Raw genomic sequence first — 22,576 nt, 5'->3', positions numbered from 1 at the left:
AGCCCAGGGGGAGGGGCAGGGAATGGGGCCAGGCTGGGAGCGGAGGCACTGCCCAGGCTGGGTTGGCAGTTTTTTTTTGGGGGGGGGAGGGGGAGATGGGAAGGAGCAGTACTCTCAGAACAGAGGAAGCCCGCTCAGCCTGCTGGGCTCAGGGCCTGGGGGACAGAGAAGATGGTGAAGCTTAGTGGATAAGATAAGCCGGAGTCGATGCCCTGGGTTCCAGTTCTGGCCTTGCCACTTACTAGCTGTGGGCCTTATGCAAGTCCAGTCCCTTAGGCTCTGCAAGCCGTGACTGAAGCTTACGGGTAGGTTTTGCATGGGAGTCCGTGGGAAAGCCCTTGAAGTAGAGGTGTATGCATCTGGTGATCATTATAAAAAAGGAAGCAAGCAGGGCAATCACAGAGGTAGAGAGAGTCTGCCTCCCCTCCAGCCGCACCTCTCCTCTTCCTCCCCACCCAATCTTTTAGGTTTTGGGTACATGACCCAGCAGCTGATGAGCTTGGCGGGAGGTGCAGTGGTGCTGGCCTTGGAAGGCGGCCATGACCTCACAGCCATCTGTGACGCTTCTGAGGCCTGTGTGGCTGCTCTTCTGGGAAACAAGGTGAGTTGTCTGCTCCCGTCTGCGCATCTATAGGGCAGGGAACCCGGCTCCCCCAGGACTGCCCCAAAGGGCAGGCAGATGGAGTGCTTCCTGGAGGGCTTGCAGATAGGGTGGGGGCGGCAGGCCTGGAATGAGGGGGACAGAGTGGGTGCCCCTTCCCCAGGTCAAGTCTAGGACCAGTGTTTCCAACGGTAGGCAGAGTCAGGAGCACATGAATATTTGTGCCTAGAAAACCAGGGCCCTTGGGGTAGGAGAGCTGGGCCTGTGGCTCCCTGAGAGACTGGTGGCTGATGTACTGTTTTCTTCTGTAGGTGGATCCTCTCTCAGAAGAAGGCTGGAAGCAGAAACCCAACCTCAACGCCATCCGCTCTTTGGAAGCCGTGATCCAGGTGCACAGTGAGTATAGAGAGAGGATGCTCCTGCCCTCAGACTTGGGAGAAGCTCAGGGGTCAGTTGCCCTCAGTAACCTGGGCCCCCTGGCTTCCAGTACCAGCCAGGTGAGGGTCTCTGCTGCAGTGTTGGAATGAGCTTCCTACAAATCACCCCAATAGTAATGGTGGGACTGCCTCTCTCCCCATGAATGGATACTCTTGGAGCCCTCCAGATGGATCCAGTGAGGACTACCATGAGTCAGGGAACCCCTGCCTCCTCCAGGCAGGACTGTCCTCCAATCTCCAGCCACAACCCTAGGCCAAGGCTGGGCCAGTAGCAACGGTTAGGCCTTTTGACAAAATCGCTGCTTCCTGCCTTGACCCTCAATCCTGGCCACAGGGTCTTGGGAGCGCTGCCTGCTCTGGGGGCTGGTTTTGGAATAACCTCACATTTGGAAAGCATTTAAAATTTTCACCTTCAACTTAGCATCTATGGAGCACTTTATATAAAGACCCATGTTCAATGCTAGGGATACAAAAGTGAATGAAATAGATTTCCCCACATCCAGGGCCAGTAGGGTGAGTATACATAACAGTGAAGATGCCACTGGTACTTTGCATGGGTACTTCACACACTGGGCCAAGCCCTGGGCTGGGCATGTCCCGTAGACATCATTTCTTACAACAGTCGGCAGGATGGTCATGTCCATGGCCTAGCGGGGGCAGTGGAAGCCCAGGGTGGGTAAGTGACTTGCCGACAGCCACACAGAGCAGCCGTGGTGGTGGTCAGCTCTCTGTGCTCTGTCCTTCCCACCTACCACGCTGTCCTGTCCTATGTGCTGGGCTGAGCATTGCTGGGGACAGCACATGAGTGAGATCCTGTGTTCCAGGAGGCTGGAGCTCGAGATCTGTGAGATGACTCTGATGCAGACCCCATCTAGGAGAAACTGAGCCCTCCTGGTGCTCTTAGGAACCCTATACCTATGGGAATGGGTCACAGGTGGCCTTTCACCCAAAGAGGTGGGAGAATGGCTTGGGCACCTGCTGGAGCCCCCTCATAGCCACGATGAATCATCTCTGCTCACCCTGTCAGGGCTGCGGGGGGGCCGAGTAGGGGAACGTGTTCTGTTGAAGGCAGAGGCAGGTGAGAGCGTTGACCGGAAACTGAGGACATGCCCACTGCTGTCGGGCCCTTGGCCTGAGGGGTCCAGCCTCGATATCAGTCTAGAATGCACGGTGTGGCAGGGTGGAGGGGCTCGCTTCCCCAGCCCTTTCCGACTCCGCTTCTTGTCCCAGGTAAATACTGGGGCTGCATGCAGCGCCTGGCCTCCTGTCCAGACTCCTGGGTGCCCAGGGTGCCAGGGGCCGACACAGAAGAAGTGGAGGCAGTGACCGCACTGGCATCCCTCTCCGTGGGCATCCTGGCTGAAGAGCGGTAATGCCCGACCCCTGGCCGACAGGCTCTCCACCCCTCGGACTCTTCCAACTTGAGGATCCCCGATCCTGGCACAGCCGCCCCAGCCTTCTCAGGCTTCCTGGGAGGCTAGGCTGAGGCCCTTCCTGCAGCCCTTGGCCCTCCGGCATCTCAATCCTTGTCTCTCCCCCAGGCCCTCACAACAGCTGGTGGAGGAGGAAGAACCTATGAATCTCTAAGGCTTAGAACGGATCTGCCTGCCCACCCTGCCCTTCGGACCTGGTTCTCTTCTAACCTCTGGCCATAGTACCCATTCCCGGAGTCTTCAGAGAGCCTTTGGGCAGGTAGTTGGGGCCAGAGAACGGCCCCTTGACAGTCACCCCAAGGAGCCTGAGAAGGGCCCTGGGTCTAGGATAGAGACCAGAGAGGACCCCGAGAAGAGGCAGGCTGGGCAGTCAGCCAGCCCTTGGTAGGGCTCTCTCAAGAACAGAGTCTACCCCTTTGGGGTGCAGGCCCCTGGCTGGGCCCCCCTTCCTCAGGACTGCACAGAGGAGGACTGGCTCAGTCAGGCTCACTGATAACCACTATTCTTGGCTCTGTAGACCCTGGGCTTTGCACACAGCCCCAGGCTCCACACAGAAATGTGAACTTGGCCTCAACCAGGGTGGCCCTTCTGAGGCTCTGAGGGCTGGGCCAGAGGGGGGGAGAAGGGGATGGGTAGGAGGAGCGAGGGGGTCCCCTATACCTGAGTGCAGGGGGAATCCCTCTCGCCTGCTTCTTCAGATGACTCTGGAAGCTTCCTCCCCCCTCCCCCCGTCACTGGGCAGGGAGACAAAGCTCCTTCCAAGAGAGCGAGCAGTCCTTGGCAGGCCTCCCATCTGGTCCCTGCCCCTGCCAGAGGCCACCCTACGTCCGCCATCTCAGTGCCCTGGTGGAGCAGACAGGTGCTCTTGGAGTTCTGTGCTTCCTGAGCCAATGGTGCCAAACTCTTCATCTCCCCTCAGTAGCACAGCATGACCACCAGGGACCCCTTGGTCACTGCCCTCCTCCATGAGACTTCTTTCTGGGGTCTCCCTCACCCAGCTCTGACTCCTGCCCTCCATAGGACCAGCTCGGCTGAGGGGAAAGGGGGTGGGAGAGTGGATGCAAGACATGGGGGAGGGGAGGCTGCCCTGGCCAAGTCTTCAAGGCTTCTGGGGTCCAGGCCTGGGGCCAAGAAGGAAAGTATTTGTGTGCTAGAGAGAGTGAGAGTATGTGTGTGTGTGTGTGCGTGTGTGTGCACGCGCGCGTATGTGTGTGTCTTCCCGAGGACCACCACCCCCTGTGTATGTATGCATGTTTTTGTAAAAAAGAAAAAAAAATGGAAAAAAAATCTGAACAATAAATGTTTTATTTGCTTTAAAGGTGCCTGTGGAAGGGCCTCCTGGGGGTGAGGGGGGCACAGTGAGCATATTATGGCTACACGGCACCGTGTGCGTCTCATTTGGTGTGGCAGAGGGACCAGGGTCGGGCTGCGGGCCGGCACGCCCTCCAGCTCCTTGCCCTTCTGTGACAGCTCCCTTGCAGGAAAAATCCATGCTGAACGCACCCTAGCAGCCCCCACCTGCCCATGGTGGGGTAATAAAGAGGCAGCGGCTTTGGTCTGGGTCCGTATACCCAAGGCCCACCGAGAGTGTGAGGTACAGATACACACACCCAGCTCACTAACGCATCCGCAGAGAGTGGCGAATCAGACCTACCTGGGTTCAAGTCCCAGCTGGGGGCTCAGGTAAGTCATGTCACCTCCTGGGGCCTCTGGTTATCAGTTAAAGGCTCCAAAAATAGACGCTGTTTATGGTCCCTTCCTGCTCGGATGTACCATCCCTTCTTAACATATACCGAGCTTGGAAGAGACCATGCATGAGGCAACAGGCTGGGACAAGCTCATCCAGTCACCAGAGGGAAAGGTGCCAGGCTGCCGACGCCCATCTTTATATAGTTCTGAGCCAGCCAGGTTCCTCCAGGCGGCAGGAGTAGCAGCTGCATCACCTCAGACCTGGCCCCGAGCCCTCAGCCTGGGAGAATATGAAGGGAAGCAGGTTCACCCCCTTCCTGTCTGTCCTGGCCTCTGGGGGGACAAGGCACTACCTCCCGCTGGTGGCGCCGAAGCCGTGCCTCTGGGCATCCTCGCCCCGGCTGGGATGGGCTGAGAGCCAAGCCGCTGGGCTCCCCCATGCCAAGAGGGGCCAGAGGGAGAGGGCCTCCAGCCCCTGAGACACAGATCTCCCCTCTACCCTCCAGGGCACAACTTGAGCTAAGGAGACCGTTTAACTAGAGACCCTCCCCCACTGCCCTTCCTGCCTACCGCTCCCACGGCACCTCCCCCACTCCCACCCCACAAGGAACCACCAGAGGCTATCTGATACAAATGGCTGCTGTATTTCTGCTAAAGTGACAGTGACACAGATAAGGCAAAGAGCTGAAGGGCAGAACACATCAGGTGGGGAAAGGGTAGACCGTGCAACATGGCAGCCTAACATAAAAAAGATCAATAGCTCCTTCCCTCCCGAGTTAGGTGAGCCCTTGTGCCAGTGTATAGGCAGAAAAGCAGATGTCCTTCAGAAAGGAGATTAAAAAAGACAAAAGCTCTAGGTGAAGGGCAGTGGGCAGGGGCAGGGTCGGTGGGGTGTCTCGTGGCTAGGGATAATGCATGTGAGAAGGGATGGAAATGTACGGCTGGAGGTGCCCGGGCACGGAGCTGAGGGGTTCCTTCCAGCCCGCACCATGCTGCCCCCTTCCCCAAAGCCCTTCTGGGGGCAGGGCACCTTTCCCAGACACTTCGCCTGGCCTCGTTCAGGGAGTCCTGCTTGGGGAGGGCGGTATGTGTAAAAGAGAGGGCTTGGGTATGGCGAAGATGACTGGTTCTAGCACACTCATGGGAGACTGGCTCTGGGGCGATGAGGGACACTAAACTCTCAGGTCCCCAGGCCTTGGGAAAAGAGAGTCAAGTATTGCCATCCCTGGGATTGAGGAGTTCAGCTACCTGACTCTCAAGGACAACAGGATGGGGTGTTGGGGCTGGGGCCTGAGAGGCCTCTACTAGAGATCCCTTACTTGGCCTGACCTCCCAGGTTCCCAGCCTGGCCTGAGGGAGAGTGCCCCCAGGCATAGGTCATGGCTCACTGCCCTACCCCTTGACTCATTGCCCTGACCCTCCTTGCGAAGATTCCTCACTGAGTGCTAAGAAAATAGATCCATTTGAAAAGGTCTAAAGCTGCCCTCCAGCCAGGCTGAGGAGGAGCAACTTGGCAGGAAGGACCCCTTTCCGCTGCACCCGGATCTCCCCCACAACGGGAGCAGGACATCTTCCGGGGGGACCGCAGTCCTCTTGCTGTGTATCTTCTGCCACAGATCTAGGGCTTCCTGGGGGGTGTGGCAGGCCTGTCTGGTGTCTCAGAGGCTGAGTCCAGGTCCTGAGGACCTTCGGGGTCCAGAAACCTCACCCCTTGGGTCAGAAGTCGCTGAGGATGCTGATGTCGGCGAAGTCAGCCCGGTAGCGGTGGGCATAAAGGCTGAGCAGGAAGGCCCACTTGAAGGAGATGAAGCTCCAGACGCAGGAGAGGTAGTAGCTGTTGGGGTCTGTGAGGCCTGCAGGGGACAGGAACCCAACCGCGACTTGAGAGGGCCTTGCCCTGGACCCCAGCCACCATGCCGCCAGCCCGGGGCCACCCCTCCCCACAAACTCCAATAGAGATGGAGTGTGATACCTGTTTTAAAGTATTCAGGGTTTGCAGGCAGGAGGCAGTGGGGATGAGGGAAGGTCAGGATTGGCCAAACACAGGTCTGTGTCCTGTACTGGGCCTTCCTGCATTTACCCTGCGCGGCTTCCAACCTGCTTGATCATTAGACTCCTTAGGGGCAGGAAGGGCCTTTGCCTGCTTGCTGGTCGCTGCCACCAGGGGGCGCTCCCATCCCAGAGCTGGGCGGAAGGACTGACCCGTTCTGCTAATAACACCCGTCACTGCGGACCTCCAGCGCGCACACCCCCGCTCAACGCTTCGCACGCAGTTCACTGAACCCTGCCACCCCTAGCGGTGGGTACTCATTCCCCTCCTTAACACTGAGAAAACCCAGGCACCGGGAGGTTAAGTGATCTGCCGGAGTCCCTCGGACACAAGCTTTGGAACCAGGACCAGAATCCCGGGTCTGCTCCTAAGCCCCCGCCCCCCTCACAGTGGCCCTCCCATGCCCTTCCCTCCCTGACCCGCCCTCACTCTGGTGTCGGGTGATAGCCAGCACCAGGAAGGTGCAGAGGGTGGCGATGGAGACTGCCGAGAAGAGGACGCCCACGAAGAAGAAGCCACGCAGCCCTTTGAGCCAGGTCCTCCAGTAATCCTGCATGTACATCACGTGCGTCACCAGCACCCACAGCGCCAGCACACCTGCGGGGGACAGACTCGTCAGCCCAGGGAGCGAGCCACCGTTCCCTGCCCCCCCCCCCCCCCCCCCCCCCCCCGCCCCACAGGCCTTCAGCCCCAGGGACCCCGGGGACCCCAGGGCCCTTTCTGTCCCAGAGGCCAGAGCTGTTTACATAATACTACTAAGATAATGTTGGCCTTTCACTGTCTCATGACTGCGGAGTGGAGTATTCTGGAGGCTCCAAGGCCCCTGGCCAGGACTTGAATGCAAAAGCAGATTAAGAGAATCTAGGTGCCTTCTGTTAAGCCAGATGTTGAAGTGATGTGCAAAAATAGGGAACCATGCCATTCTTCTCCCTAATTTTTTTGTTTTGAAAAACATGAATATTTCTTACACAAAAATGTTATTTGTGGCAACGCAAGGTTATTTTTAATATTGCTTCAAAGTGCTTGAAAATGTTCTGGGTCTTAATTTCTAGTATGGTGCATATGGATAGACAGAACCCACGTACACAAAATTTCCTCGGGGCTTCCCTACTTTTCAAGGGCGTGAAGAGGTCCTGACATCAGCAGGTTTGGGAATCAATGCAGTCCAGCCTGTTTTCTGAGGACCTGTGACTCCCTACCCTGAGGGCCACTGAGGGGGGAAGTGGCCCTCTCACCCTGATGCTCCTGCTCTACCTGGCCCTCAGAGGCCAAAACCCAGACACCTCGAGGCCTGTGGCTGACCTCTTGGCCCTTTCGCAACTCCCTGGACTGGTCTTGCAGAGTGAGGAAGCCCGGCAGGGAGACCCCCCCCAATGCCACCCAGCACCCAAGTGGCCTTCTTGCTCTTGACTAGACCCGACCTCACTCCCTCTAGTTTGCTGAGAGGGCGGGCCAGACACCCCAGCCTTTCCTGGGCCTGCCCTCGGGGCAAACTAAGATGCCAGCTGCCACTCAGCCACTACAATGAGTGCCCTCTGTGCCGGGCCGTGCCTGCCGGTGCAGCCCATGAGTGGAACAAATACCAATGCCATTGGCAAGGGTCTGGAGCAGGGCCACGGGGTCCCAGCAAGGAAGGAATGAGGAACGCGGCAAAGCCAGCTGTAAGCTCTCTACCTGGGTGTGGGCTACACGGGCTGCTGGGTCCTAGGAGTCAGGAGACCTTTCAAAAAGACAGTCACACACACTACATGCAGAATAGCATATGTGCATAGGAAGGGTGGGCATCTGGTTGGGGAAAGTGGTTATCTTGGGCAAGGGAGAGAAGGAAGGGAAGTTGACAGGAGATTGGGGGTGGGAGAGTGCTTCAACTGAATCGGTGGTATTTTCTTAGGCCGGGTGCTAAGTAGAAGGGAGTTCATTAAATCATCTATCCTTTTTTACATGCCCAAGATTTTTCATATATATATATTTTTAAGTTAGGAGGGAAAAAGAGGCTGGCAGGGGGGAGCATCATCACAGAACTATGCTCTGGTTATCAGCTCAGAAGCTGTCACAATTCAGGCAGCCTGGCAAGGGACAGCAAACCACGAGACTGGAAGCCAGGAAGCCTGGGGCCTGGCACCGCTGTGCTGCTCATGACCTCTCAGAGCCTTGTGTTTCCACATCTAGAAATGGGTGAACCCAGAGGTCCTGCCAGCGTGGAAACTCGGTGACGCCAGGCTTCCAGCCTAGAGAGGGCTCAGCCCTGCCAGCCCCGCCCCCAGCCTCCCCTCCCACCCTGTCTGATCTGCACTCTCCCAGCTCCGCTCCTCCCCACCCAACCTTCTGCAGGGGTCTGGGGCCTGGACCGTGGGCGCCTCCAGCCCTGAGATCAGGGCGAGCGGGAACAAGCGTCTATCCATCCCCGCCTAGACAGCAAGCTGGAGCAGGCCAGAGGTGGCTCATGGCTTCGGCTTACATCTTATACGATCTGGAGCAGGGCATCTGGCCACCCTTCCCAGAAGCATCTCCCAGACCTCTCACAGGCATCCTAAGTTCATCTGGGGATGCCATTGGGTTCTAAAGGGCCCTAGGAAGAAGGCATATGGTCACTGAGTGCATCCAAGGAACAGTCTAATGGGCTTCTGCGTGGGGCCGCTCTGCTTACCCTCTTCCTCAGTCCTCCATGGAGGGGCCTGAGTAGAGAAGCTCTAAGATCTGTTAGCACTCAAGGATTCTGGAGCCGGCTCAGGAGAAAAATAAGGAGGTCAGAGTTATTCCTCTGTGACTCAGCAATTTCTGGGTTAGGAAATGCTGAAATAGGGGACTGTGGAAATGCCATCTCTTAGTCCACTGGCCGTGCTGCAGCAGGGCCCCCAGAACTCCCCCTCCCCCATGTACCAGAAAGTGCTAGGAAAAGGAAGATGATCATTTTGGGTGTTCCACATACTCGTTCTTTGTTAATAAGCAGGCACAATACCCACTTCTCACTTCCCCTGCACACAGGCCTTGCCTCCAAACACAAGCCACTTCTGGAAGCAGGCTCCCACCACTGCCCTTGGAACAGGGGCCCCTCCCAAGGTGGTCAGGAGCCTCCACTGGTCCCCTCCCACACCTCAGGCAGGAAGCAATTGTCCCCCAGGTCTGCTCTCTTCCCCAGGACGCTCTGGATTCCAGGAAGCCTGGTCTGTCCAATTCAGGGCTGAATGGACAGTTGCCCCGGCCTGCATGCCCTCACCCCTCACTCCTCACCCCACCTGCTTCAATGAGTGGAGCCCCTGCTCCACTTGGGGCTCACGGCTAACAGGATAAGGGCAAGGAAGGAGCAGAGGTGGTCAGTGAGAGTATCACCAGTGGCTGGGTTGGTGAGGAGCCAGGAGGAGGCCAAGGGAGCCCACAGAGAAATTCAGGCAACTGGGAGCGCAGGCCAAGGCTCCGCTCTGTTCTTGCACCCCTGCCTTCCACCCCTGCCCTAGGGGAAAGCGAGGCCCCGGGCCCCAGTGCTCCTCTCCCTCTCAGCTCATGTGGGCCATTTAGATTCCTTGAGCAACTTTTCTGTTCTTTTTATCTTTCCTCGGTCTACCAGACCTGGGACAAGAGTCTGTGTTTCCCCAGGATTCCCACAGCAAAACCATTTCCTCCGCAAATGCCTTTCCTCCAAGCCGCTTCTTCCCAGACACCCATCAAGGTGGACGAGGGTGGGTCTCCACCCATGCAGGGGAGAAGGAGCGTGCTGGGGCTGCCCTCTGGTGACTCAGCAGTTTCTGCGCTGGAAAATGCCAAGTCAGAAGTGGGGTGCTCACAAGTCAGTAAATCTGCTGATGCTTCACCCCCAAAAGAGGAAGGAGGCTGACTGGCTGCAGACTCTCTCAGAACCCACTCAGGGTAGAGAGGACAGGGGAGGGGGGGCCATGACCTGGCGACCCCTCCCCCCACCCGCTGCACCACCACCAGGCAGCCTGGCTCTTCTGTTGCCACCTCCTGTCGGGGAGGCGCCGGCACCCTGCTCCAGCTGCTGGCTGGCCTAGCACCTCTCCCGGCAGGCCACACCACAGCCGGCCTGCCTCAGAGGCCAAGGGAAGCCTTCCCAGAGGGAGAGAGGGCAGAATTTGGGTCAGAGGGAAACCCCACACTCCCTGGAGCCCAAGCCACAGGACCTTTTCCACAGCCTTCCAAGAGGCAGCTGCGAAATGAACACTGCAGAGAGAGAGAGAGAGAGAGAGAGAGCGCTACACTAGCATTTCCGACCTGGAGGGGGGCCTCCAAGATCACCTCTTTCAGTGATACCTCCTCCCACAGGGGGAAGCTGAGGCCCAGGAGGCATCAAGGCGCCGAAGGTCACATGGCTAGGCGGGGCTCAGCCCCCCTGGGCCAGACTCTAACACACTAGCTCTGACCCCCTTCCTCCTCAGCCCCAAGCAGCCCCTTCATCTCAGGTCTCAGTGCAGCCACAGGGCCTGGCCTGAAGACACCCCTTCCCAACGGGAAAGAAAGCAGCAGGGCCAACAGGAACAACACAAAACTTCAAGAAGAGAACCTTCGGGAACAAAGTAGCTGGGGGAAAGGGGGCGCAGAGGGGGAGCCAGGGGTCTGTAGATAACTGAGCAATGATGGGCTGGCTGCCTACAGGGAGGACAGAAACCCACAGGTGTGGGGGGGGGGCGCATCTAGGTAGGCATGAGAGCATCCCAGCCAGGGTACCCTGTGCCCTGCCTTGGTGCCCCCCAAAGGGCTCCGTTTGGCATTGCTTAGGCTGTGGTTATGTATGCTCCTTTTTTAAGGCAGAAATCCCACCTCCCCTTCCTTGTCTACCAGGGATGGCACTCAGTAAACTTGGTGGCAATGAGTAAATACAGTTACTTTCAGTTAGTACATTTAGGACTCTTTGGGGCAGAGGATTTTAAGAACCGAATCAGGTCACCACATGCAAAAGTAATATCCTTATATGCATTCTTTCCCAAAGTTCTTTTCCCACACATATTATTTCATGTAGCTGTGTAACCCTGGGCCAGCTATTTATTTAAGCTTCAGTTTAAGCCTTATCTGTAAAATGGGCACAATGATAATGCCTACATAGGATTAATGTAAAGATTAAATAAGATGATAGAAACAGGTTGCTCTACACAGTGCCTGACACACAGAAAGTATTAGAAGGCAATGCTGGCAAGTAGAAATAACATGTTTTGTCTTCACGCCAATTGTACGACACAGAGAGGTTAGTTGCGTGCCCAAAGGTGCACAGCGAAGACAGCGCATTGGTGAGGACCCTGCCTCCACCAGCACCCTGACGTTCTCACTCTAGCGCTCGCCTCCCCTCTCCTCTTTAAAGCACAGAAAAGGCAGCCAGCGCGGGGTTCAGCAGACCTTGCCAGAGGAGCCACAGCCAAGGGGCGGCAAAGACATGCCGACGTGCTGGGAAGAAAATGTCCAGTTTCCATCAGATCCCTAGCGCGGTCCCCCCACCCCCCCCCACCCCGGTCTCCGCTGAGGACTCTATTTGGGGGTGGGGTCCGCACTGGCTGGAGGAGAGGGGCTTCCCCAGGAACCCCCAGCCCTCCTTTCCACTTACTCCTCCTCTGCCTCACCCGGCCGCCTGGCAAGGGGCGCTTGAGGAGCGGAGATCCCCCGGCACAGGCGTGTGTGTGTGGCTGGGGGGCCGTCTGGAGGGTGGCGGGGGAAGCCGGCGCGCGGGGAGGACGCTGTCACCCGGCAGCCCCGCCGGCGGCGCGGCAGGTTCGTGCAAACGGCGGAGGCGGGCCGAGGCGGGCCGGGGCGGGCCGGGGCGGGCTCGGGCGGGCATCGGCTCCCGCCGGCGCCCGGGCCCGCGCGGGGCCTGCGCTGCCCACGGACGGTTTTGGGTAAACAGCTCCCCGCCCCCGCCCCGGTCCCCGGGGCAGCGCGGCCCGCGGGGAGCCTCCGGGAGCAGCTGACAGCGCCTCCCGCAGCCGCGCGCCCGCAGCCGGGACCCAGAGCCCCCCTCCCCCCCGCAGCCGCCGCCGCCGCCGCGCGCCCCGGGGTACCTGCGAGCCCCCCCATGGCCGCGGTCCCCGGCTGTCTGTACACCACGGTCCAGACGAGGAAGATGGAGAAGCCGGCCGCGGAGCTAAGGCCGGAGTAGGCGGCGCGGAGGCCGAGCTGCAGGCGGGACGGGGCCATGGGGGCCGCGGGCGACGGGCGGGGAGGGCGAGCGCCGCGACAGTCACAGGTGCAGGGCCGGGGCCGGGGCGGCGAGGCGCGCGAGCCGGGAGCCGGGAGCCGGGAGCCGCCGGCCGCCCCGCGCTCCGCCCCCGGCCCGCCCCCCGCGCCGCCGGCACAGCGCCCTCCCCGGCCGGAGGCCGCCCGCGCCCGGAACCTCGCCGCGCGGGGCCGGAGCTCCGCCAAGCGAGGCCGTTGGGCCTCCGGGCTGGTTTGGGGGGCGCCTGGTAACGAGGCGGGTGCCGGGGCTCGTCCGCGGACTCGATATTTGGGCCTGGGCGGGGCCCGGAAACACGTGTACACAAGCCGGCGGCGGTGACTGCTTTAACATGTTTATCTCAGTATAAAAGTCTCGCTTAAAATTCCCTGTCAATTTCTCCTTAAAAATTAAGATATAAAAATTGGGAAATAGGAACGTGCACAGTGGATAGGATTCCTTCCACCCTGCCCGGATCCACCAGATTCCCTCCCCCGGACTTTTTTACGCGCACCTCGGGGGATACTTCACCGTGCAGTATGAGAACGCCAGCGCTGTGATCATCACCTTGTAACCTCAAACACCTCGCTCACCCAGACAGCTTCCCCTTCCTTTCATCTCCACGAGCCTCATCCCCCCCTCCCCCACCCCAAATCCCTACCAAACGTCATCCCCACTCTCAGAATCTATAGCAGGAGTATATTGAACTACCACTGTGACCCCAACTTCCTACTGGGAGCTGGGAGGGAACATCAAACAGAACCCAGAGCCCTCAAGCACATACGATCTAGGTGGGGAGGGCCATCACATACCTGTGCAAAAGAAGTCGCCTGTATCTCTATTAGTTTCCTTTCGCTGCTCTAACAAATCACCACGAATGTAATGGCCTCAAGCAACAAACATTTATTATCGCATCGTTCTGTAGGTCAGGAGTCTAAAAATGGATCTCACTGGGCTAACATCAAGGAGATGGCAGGGGAGAATCTGTTTCCTTGCCTTTTCCAGCTTCTAGAACCACCCACATTCCTTGACTCAGGGTTCTCTTCCTTTATCTTCAAAGCTAACAATCACGTTATCCTGACCTCTGCCTGTGCTGTCACGTCTTCTCTCTTGCTGACTCTGCTGCCTCCCTCTTCCCTTGTAAGGACACTTGTGATTAAGAACCTGGGTAATCCAAGCTGGTTTTTCCATCTCAGGATCCTTTAATTTAATCACACCAGCAAAATCTCTTTTGCCATGTGAAGTAACATATTCACAGATTCTGGAGACTGGGGCATGGACATGTCAGGGAGGCAATTATTCTGCCCACCACACCCTTCCAGAAGGTAAACTCCGTGAGCCAGGGACCTTCTCACTTCCCCTCCCATGAACACCTCCAAGAGTGCCTGGCACATAGTAGCCCCTTAGTGAACATTGTTGAATATAGATGAATGCGGTGGATGAGGGAAGCATTAAGTAACGGTAAATGTGAGGGGCGCCTGGGTGGCTCAGCCGGTTAAGCGTCGGACTCTTGATTTCGGCTCAGGTCATGATCAGGTCGTCACATGGAACCCCACGTGGGGCTCCTCGCTAAGCGTGGAGCCTGCTTGGGATTCTCCTTCTCTCTCTCCCTCTGCCCCTCCCTCCCCAAGCAAACGTTCAACCTCTCTCTCTCTCCAAAACAAACAACAGCAACGACTTAAAAAATAAATAATGAGGGGCGCCTGGGTGGCGCAGTCGGTTAAGCATCCGACTTCAGCTCAGGTCACGATCTGGAGGTCCGTGGGTTCGAGCCCCGCATGGGACTCTGGACTGATGGCTCGGAGCCTGGAGCCTGCTTCTGATTCTGTGTCTCCCTCTATCTCTGCCCCTCCCCCGTTCATGCTCTGTCTCTCTCTGTCTCAAAAATAAATTAAAAAGTTAATAAATAAATAAATAAATAAATAATGATAAAGGTGATCATCACAAGGAGTCCAGGCAGGGCATGATTAATTTCCCAAGAAGTGATATAAACCATGTAAACCACATTTGCCTCACTTCAGAATAGTCTGGGGAGCTTCTTAAAAAAAAAAAAAAAAAAGACTGTCCATCCATGGCTTGGAAGGCATATTTTTATTTTAATTTTTTTAACGTTTATTTATTTTTGAGACAGAGAGAGGCAGAGCATGAACGGGGGAGGGGCAGAGAGAGAGGGAGACACAGAATTAGAAGCAGGCTCCAGGTTCTGAGCCGTCAGCCCAGAGCCCGACGCGGGGCTCGAACCCATGGACCACGAAATCGTGACCTGAGCTGAAGTCAGATGCTCAACCGACTGAGCCACCCAGGCGCCCCATTGGAAGGCATATTTTTTAATGAGAAGTAATTTTCATGTGGTAAGCTCAGCACCCAACCCTTCTTGGGGAGCCAGTGATGGAGTCAGAGGAGGGAGCAAGCCCTGTGGTCCAGGGTGCGCTGCCATAGGTGGCTTCAGAGCTGGCTTACCAGGATAACACTCCAGGCAGAGGGAACAGCATGTCTGCAGCCCAGAGGGGAGAAATAACATGACAGATTCAGATTCAGGAAACTAGAAATAGTGTGTGGTCAGTGGATGGAGTGGTGGGTTTTGAAGTCAGAAAGGTTCTGAACATAAAGGGCCTTTGCGCTCTGCTCGGGAGGCTGTTCTCCTCGGGGGAGGGAGGTAAGAGTTCTGTGTTCTAGAAATGTGCCCAGAAACTAGCATGAGGATGAACTGCCTGTGAAAAGACTAGGAGTAGAGAGCTCATCCGGACAAGTCCTTCACCTGTCCTGTGCCTTAATGACCTCATCTGTAAAGTGGGGACAGCTGTGATATCTACTTTGAGTTTTGTGATGAGGGGCCGGTGCTTAGAAGAGTGCCTGTCACTTAGTAGATGCTCAATTAAATGTCAGCAAGTATGATTAACAGTAGCGGTATGACTGCCAGGGCAAGAGATGAGGGGAGTCTGAAAGGTGAGAGGCAGTGAGAATGAAAAAGAAGTAACTGACTTGGGGCGCCTGGGTGGCTCAGTCGTTTAAGCATCCGACTCCTGATTTCGGCTGAGCTCATGATTTCGCGGTTCATGGGTTGGAGCCCCGTGTAGGGCCCCACGCTGCTTGGGATTCTCCCTCTCTCTGCCCCTCTCCTGCGCGTGCTCTCTCTCTCAAAATAAATAAATTAAATTAAATTAAATTAAATTAAAAAGAAGGAACTGATGCCACGGCTATTGAAGCTATTTGAACCTTAAAGGTCGTATAGGAATTAATTAGCGGGGCAGACAGAAAGGAGGAGACCACAAATGTTAGGAGTAGACGCGGTGGGAGTATTGCAGAGCAGTGAGCAAACGTGTCATGCTGCAGTATGAGACTGTACAAGAAATGAAGGAGAAATAATGATCTAACCACAGCTGGCCCAGGTCGTGCAAAATGGTTAAGAGCAGGCTGAAACTTCTTGATTGTAGAGGTGATGTGGTACCGTCGGAAGATCTTACACTCAGATGGGGTCACCACTCACTGCGTGACCCTAGGCAGGTTCCCATAACTCAACTGAACTTTTTGCCAAGAACAGGCTCTATGTCTCCACTCTCCAAAATATTTGCTACTACACCTACGCGGCTACTGAGGATTCGATACGCGGCTAGCGTGACCGAGGAGCTGGATTTTTCATTGTTTTCCATTTTAATTTAAATAGCCGCGCATGGCTAGTGCCTACCGTGTTAGACGGCACAGGGACTTCTCAGGATCTCCATCTGTATAATGGGAATGATGATGATACTTCATAGGCTTGTTATAACAACTGAGATACGTTGAGACACCGCAGTTAAAGTACTCGACACGGTAGCTCAACGAGTTTTCGTCGCCGCTCTTAAAATTGTTGTTATTGGGGCGCCTGGGTGGCTCCGTCGGTTAAGCGGCCGACTTCGGCTCGGGTCGTGATCTCTCTGTCCGTGAGTTCGAGCCCCGCGTCAGGCTCTGTGCTGACAGCTCAGAGCCTGGAGCCTGTTTCGGATTCTGTGTCTCCCTCTCTCTGACCCTCCCCTGTTCATGCTCTGTCTCTCCATGTCTCAAAAATAAATAAAACATTAAAAAAAATAATAAAAAAAAATTGTTGTTATTGTCATCATTGAACAGACGTAGCATGACACAAGCCAGGCCTTAGGAAGGTTATTTAGACTGTGATATCCAGGTTGGATTTGACGGGAGAAGAAAATCGTAGCAGAGAAAGCATTCATGAGGCTATTTCGGTGGCCAGGGGTGGCGTCATTAAGATCTCACCTGGAGAGGGGCGCCTGGGTGGCGCAGTCGGTTGAGCGTCCGACTTCAGCCAGGTCACGATCTCGCGGTCCGTGAGTTCGAGCCCTGCGTCGGGCTCTGGGCTGATGGCTCAGAGCCTGGAGCCTGTTTCTGATTCTGTGTCTCCCTCTCTCTCTGCCCCTCCCCCGTTCATGCTCTGTCTCTCTCTGTCCCAAAAATAAATAAACGTTGAAAAAAAAAATTAAAAAAAAAAAAAAAGATCTCACCTGGAGAAAGGCCATGAGAATGGGAACGAATGGAAGGATTCTGTTCTGTTCTGCAAAGTACGCGAGCATGCCCCGCACCTACACGTCTTCCTACGTCAGCTTCTTCTCCAAGGAAGGTACTTGCAGAGAGCACACGCCCATCCCAACCCGAGACAGACGGCACTGCCCGCTCCCCCAACAAGACAGATAGCCACTCTCCCTACTCACTAATGCTCACCATTAAGGGCTCTTCTTCTGGCACATTACCTATCAAATTTGAACTTGGAACACTTCCCAGTGTCCTTGCCGTTAAATTGATGCCATGGGATTGAGTTCTGAACAACGGAATCAAAGCGGAAGCAATGTGTGCCGTTTCCAGGCTGGACCCGTGAAAATCTTCCATGGGCCCTCAGTTCCCTATTTCCGTTCTTTGATGGTTTGAGGGGCCGCATGTTGAAAATGGCAGCACCACATGATGGCAAGAGCCTGGGATCCCTGAGTGAATGAATGAATGAATGAAACAAAACCACTCATTCTGTCCTCGTGCAACTGTAATGGGAGTGAAAACTACACCTTTGTTGTGCTAAACCACGGAGATTTGCAGGTTGTTACAGCTCACCTTGCTAAGCTAGTACACTCATCTCATTTCAGGTCATGTAAACATATCCCATTTGCATAACCTGTCTGGACTATCAGTCTCTCAGGAGTCGCTTTTATTTTATTTTATTTATTTATTTATTTATTTTTTTTAGGAGTCGCTTTTAAATTGGGTCCCACCAATACTAAGACAGACTCTAAATCCCACCTGCAGGCATCTTGCCTCCTAAGACATTTCTTCCTCACTCCCCCAAAGCAGACACATTCCAGACATATATCTCCCCCACACTGTCCCACGTCAAGGATAACACCACCGAGCTGTATTCCAGTTGGCCAAGTTTATTGGACTTGTCAGGGCTCCCTCCTCCCTCTCCCAGACAGAGGGACCTCTCCTGCTCTCTGGGGCATGTCCTTGTTTATTATGGCTCCAGCCCCAAACCCCAGCATCATTTCTGAGTCCTCTCTTTCCTTCACCCCCACATCCAATTCATTAGCAAGGACAGTCGGGTCTGCCCTGTCCTTCTTCTCCTTCTCCCTGTCACCACCCTAGTCCAGCTGCCATCATCACCACCTGCTCACTTGTAACGGCCTCCTAACCGGTCTTCCTGTGCCCGTCCTCTCCCTCCAGTCCATTCTCCAGCCAGCAGCTGGTATGATCTTTTAAAACTAACAACTGGAACGTGGTACCCCCCCTGCTTAATCTTTCTGTCGGCTTCCCATCTCTCTTGGGGTAAACAGGTCAGGGCCTTGCCAGCCCCCACTAATCCGACTGCTCATTCCAATCCCGGCACACAGGCCTTCTTTCGGTTTCTCGCATGTGCCAAGTTTGTTCCTGCCGTGGGGTTTTTGGATATCTCTTCTCCGAGTGCCCATAAGATTGATGTCTCACCATCGTTCGTCAGCTCAGACTCTACTTCCGCAAAGAGACAATGCAGTCCCCCCTGTCTCAAGTACAATCCGCCACCTGATTTTATGTCTTTCATGGCATCTATCACTATGTGAAATTGTGTGTGTTTTCCCTTTGACCCCCACTTCTGGAGCCACCGGAATATAACCTCCAGGAGGGCGGGGGCCTTATTTGTTAGGGACCACCTGCTCTTGGTTTGGGCCAGTCCTCTGGCCCAGGACTGTTCTGGTTTTACCACTAAAAGTTCCACATCCCAGGAAATCCCTTAGTGTAGGGCAAACGGTGATCGGCACGCTATTGCCTGCCTTCATTACTTCCGTATTCCCAGTACCTAGTCTAACGCCGGGTGCATGGGGAGGAACTCGATAAAGATTTGTGCAATGAATATAAGAACGGCCGGCTGTCCATTAAGAATTCTTCGATCCTAATGGCTCCTGGGCTGACTCAGTTGGTAGAGCATCTGACTCTTGATCCCAAGAATTCTTCGATCCTAGCTCTAGGGGGCAGTCTCCTCCAACCTTGTGTCCTGAGACCCAGCGTTACAAGGTTGAGCTAAAAATCTCCTGTGCTTGAATTTAGGTAGTGAGTTCCACAAGATTCTCCCCAGACATCGCATGGCCCCCTTGCCCACCCCCAGCTTTTGTGGAGTTCAAGGCTGAGAACCCTGAATAAGATCCCCACCACACTCCATTCCCACCTCCTGTAGCTTTGTCTTTCTCCTGAGGCCAGGCTCATCGACCAGAGTGGAAAAGACTGTTCTAGAGAGGAGGAGCAGGTGACCTACCGAATGGGGCTCACTGTCTGGCCCCATCATGAGCATCCCAGCTGTCCAGACTGCAGGAAGACATTCTGAGTTGTGGGCTCACCAGGGGTCACCTTGCAAATCTCACCGCTTGTACTCCTCCCTGGGGCTGGGGCTGACTTCTGCCCCTGGAAGTGGGTGTCTTTGCTTCTTCGAGTGAGAATGAAACTAATCAGAGTCTGACTTTTTGCGGAGACCCCACTTCCTCTGCCTGCCCACGGACAGCCTAGAAGTCCACACAGTGGGCAGGATGCTGAGTGAGAAGATGCTCAGCACAAGCAGCAGGTGTCTGAGCTCAAGTGCTAAATTAGCATCAGAGGCTAAGCCAGAGGCAGAGGGGTGGGGAGAGGGGGAGTGTGTTTGCATCCGCACTACTGCTTGGGAGGGCATCCTGGGGCCCAGGCCTGCTAGTTTCTCCTAGCGTGCTCTGATGACCTTCATCTTTGGATCTGAGTCCCCGGTCACAGGTACCTGCTCCAAACTCTCTTTCCCTTTCCCTGTGGGGTTGCTATTGTGTGAGGAGGGAGGGAGGGGTGAGGGAGGGAGGGCTTGCCTGAACTTCACCTCCATATAGACTTACTCCCAGAGCTGTGGGGAGTGAGGGAACAGTAGGGCTGAGGGCAGGAGAGGAGCGTGCTGACCTTTCCCCACAGGACAAAGCCTGGCACAGAGTTGTATGCAGCTTGTCCTTTTGATTGGAGTTTGGTGATTGGGTTGATTGACTGAGAAAGTCACCACAGAAGCTTAATCAATACATGTGGATCCCACTCCAGTCCAGCTGCAAGGGCACTGGGTGAAGTAAAGGGACTAGAAATAAGGCTGTCACCTGCACTTGGTCCAGGGCACAGAGCCCAAGAATAGTGGCCTCAAGAGGGCCACATTTAAGGGTGCTTCCTGGAAGAGGGAGGGGATAGACTAGAGATGGCCTGTGGCAGGGCAGGGCCAGGAATGGAGATTGGTCAAGAGCTGGATGGAAAGGTACCAGGAAGAAGACAGATGTGGGGGGAGCCACAAGGGAGGTAAAAAGGACCCACGCGGGAGACGGGGGTTGGGGGGAGTGGGGGATTCATTTACCTGCTGAACTCAAGAAACCTCTTCTGAGGACCTTCTGTGTTCAAGGCCCTGACTACAAAGGGTGTGCTGGCCTGAACAAGGTAGAGCCAGTTCCTGCCCTTTGGGAGCTCACATTCTCTTGAAGGAGGGGTCACTAATAATAACTGGGAAGTGATTGAATTTGGGCTGTGGGGAGCATCCAATGTGTGGCCCTGCCGGCCGTTGGGGGGGCAGCTGGTTCCCAGGGCCCCGGAGGGCACCTGCCTTCAGCTAAGGCCTGAGGAGCAGGGGCGGGGGGAGAACCGAAGGCATCAGGGAGGATTAAATCAGGACTCAGGCCTCAAGAGGCCTCTGTGGAATGAGAAGAGAAATGCCGAGGGAGGCTCTGTGCCTGTCCCTGCATCGTGTTTAAGTCGAGTACGCTGACTCTCCATTTCTCTGGAGGTAAAGCCTCTCGAGGAGGGGGCGGCGCCAAGGCCAAGGGCAGGAAGGACTTCCTGAGGCCCAGGCCTGGGGTGGGAGGTCTGAGCAGCCGGTGCTGCCTCCCTGTCCTGCAGGCCAAGACGGACACCAGGGGTAGAGGGAGCAACCTGTCTCTCTCTCTCAGTCACACCTGCAGATCTCCTCTCTCTTTTGTTTCCCTCTCTGGACCCCATCTTTGTAACCTCCTCTGGGCTGTTACTGTGTCCTCTCTGGAGGAAAGAAACGGGCAGTGGTTCTGACGTCAGATAGTTTTTGGACTTTTCAGCTTCTTCTCAGGCACCAGCCACTCCTGACTGGGATTTGGGGACAGGATTGGGGTCTGCTCTGATGCCAGGAAGGGGCTTCTCTCCATGGCCTGCGTGCCTGATTACCCACATCCCTGCCCATCCTTGGCCAGTGCTCTAGATCCAGAGAGAACTGGGCATTTCACAAGCAGGGACCAGGGCCCTCCTAGGAGCCCTCCCTTGGGCTCCTGCACCTGCTCCTGCTAGAACATTAAAAACACGAGGATGGGGCGCCTGGGTGGCACAGTCGGTTAAGCGTCCGACTTCAGCCAGGTCACGATCTCGCGGTCCGTGAGTTCGAGCCCCGCGTCGGGCTCTGGGCTGATGGCTCAGAGCCTGGAGCCTGTTTCCGATTCTGTGTCTCCCTCTCTCTCTGCCCCTCCCCCGTTCATGCTCTGTCTCTCTCTGTCCCCAAAAAGAAATAAACGTTGAAAAAAAAAATTTAAAAACACGAGGGCCAAGTGGGTACAGCCTCTGAGTCCTGAACGAAGGCCACGGGCCTAGGATGGGGTGGAAGACCGGAGCTGTGCAGGGCTCCAGTGTTGGGAAGAGGCAAGGGGGAGGAGGCAGTGCAGGTGGTCAGCCTCAGGGAAAGGCAGGGGCAAAGGCAGGTGTGGGCTGGAAGCTGGGACAGAGCTGCAGGAGTGAAGGAGAAGGAGAGGCACTCTGAGCCTGAGGGACAGTGGCTACAGCTGGAATGGAGCTGCCGCTTCTGAACACTGATCACTCAAGGTCAGATGCAGTGTCTTCTGGGTATTCGGAACACAGGCGCGTGCGCGCGCGCGCGCACACACACACACAACCCTTGAGAAGCAGAAGCTGGCAGGGAGAAAGCGGCTACTAATTTATGCACATTCACATTCACAGAACAGCACATTTGCCTGCTGGGCAGGCCTGTTCCCTCCCACACAGCTCTAGACCTGTCCCTGCCTTCCCTCCTGCTCTCCCAGCCTCTCCTTACCCTCCGGCCACCACAGTCACCATCACGGGCCTGTTCCCTTGCCCCTGTCACACTTGACTGGTTTGAGCACCAGCCAGGAAAGTGTGGGGGGGTCCCTGTTCTTGTCTCCGTCAGCTCCCCACGGATCCCCAGCCCCATCCAGCCTTCCCTCCAGTTTGCCTACCTCCCCCACCTGGAGAAGGCAGGAGCCCAATGCTCTTTTCCTCCCGCTCCACCCCTGTCAAAGTGGCCCATGATCGGCTGGCTGTGACCTGCTAGTCCTGGGAAGGTTTGGCTCCGTGCCCATTAGCATTCCACCTCCCTCCCTCTGTCCCCCACCCCCAGGAATGGGCAGGAAAGGATGGGGGAGCTGAACTGGAACCGCCCTCAGGGGAAGGTGCCTGGGCAAGTATTGAAGGACTTTAATCTTCCAGATTCCAGGAGGTAGAGCCCCCGTGAGGGTACTGGGCTCTCACTCCTCCCGCTTGTGGATCAACCACAGCCAAGGTAGAATCCCAGGGATGCTGAGGGAAGTGGAAGCAGGCCCGGGTAACCCCGGCCCAGCTCTTCCATCGTCTGGTCTCCCCTTGTCTGCGGTCCCACCCGAGGCCTGTTAGTTAAATCTTCCTCTATCTTCCCACTGTCCATCCCACCAACTGACCTCAAATGACATAGGT

General features: G+C 55.9%; 2 protein-coding genes across 15 annotated transcripts in view; one reads left to right on the top strand and one right to left on the bottom strand.

Moving 5' to 3' along the window:
- Window positions 1-3,789, top strand: part of HDAC7 (histone deacetylase 7) — a 36,485-nt gene extending 32,696 nt beyond the window's left edge. For all 14 annotated transcript variants that reach the window (XM_043563723.1, XM_043563729.1, XM_043563734.1 and 11 more), the window contains 4 exons: window positions 468-601; window positions 913-997; window positions 2,269-2,407; window positions 2,580-3,789. In XM_043563723.1, the coding sequence (XP_043419658.1) occupies window positions 468-601; window positions 913-997; window positions 2,269-2,407; window positions 2,580-2,625 (404 nt within the window). In that variant the 3' untranslated portion in view covers window positions 2,626-3,789. The remainder of the gene's footprint in view (window positions 1-467; window positions 602-912; window positions 998-2,268; window positions 2,408-2,579) is intronic.
- Window positions 3,790-4,783: 994 nt separating this feature from the next.
- Window positions 4,784-12,481, bottom strand: SLC48A1 (solute carrier family 48 member 1). Its single transcript, XM_043563738.1, has 3 exons — window positions 12,210-12,481; window positions 6,640-6,807; window positions 4,784-6,013 (listed from the first exon to the last, which is right to left on the bottom strand). Exons 1-3 carry the CDS (start codon window positions 12,343-12,345, stop codon window positions 5,877-5,879), a joined length of 441 nt encoding a protein of 146 aa, XP_043419673.1. The 5' UTR covers window positions 12,346-12,481; the 3' UTR covers window positions 4,784-5,876.
- Between the last annotated feature and the right edge of the window lie 10,095 nt (window positions 12,482-22,576).

Source organism: Prionailurus bengalensis, chromosome B4 (genome assembly GCF_016509475.1).
Source record: "Prionailurus bengalensis isolate Pbe53 chromosome B4, Fcat_Pben_1.1_paternal_pri, whole genome shotgun sequence".
Classification (NCBI taxonomy): domain Eukaryota; kingdom Metazoa; phylum Chordata; class Mammalia; order Carnivora; family Felidae; genus Prionailurus; species Prionailurus bengalensis.
This window is presented reverse-complemented; position numbering and strand designations above follow the sequence as displayed.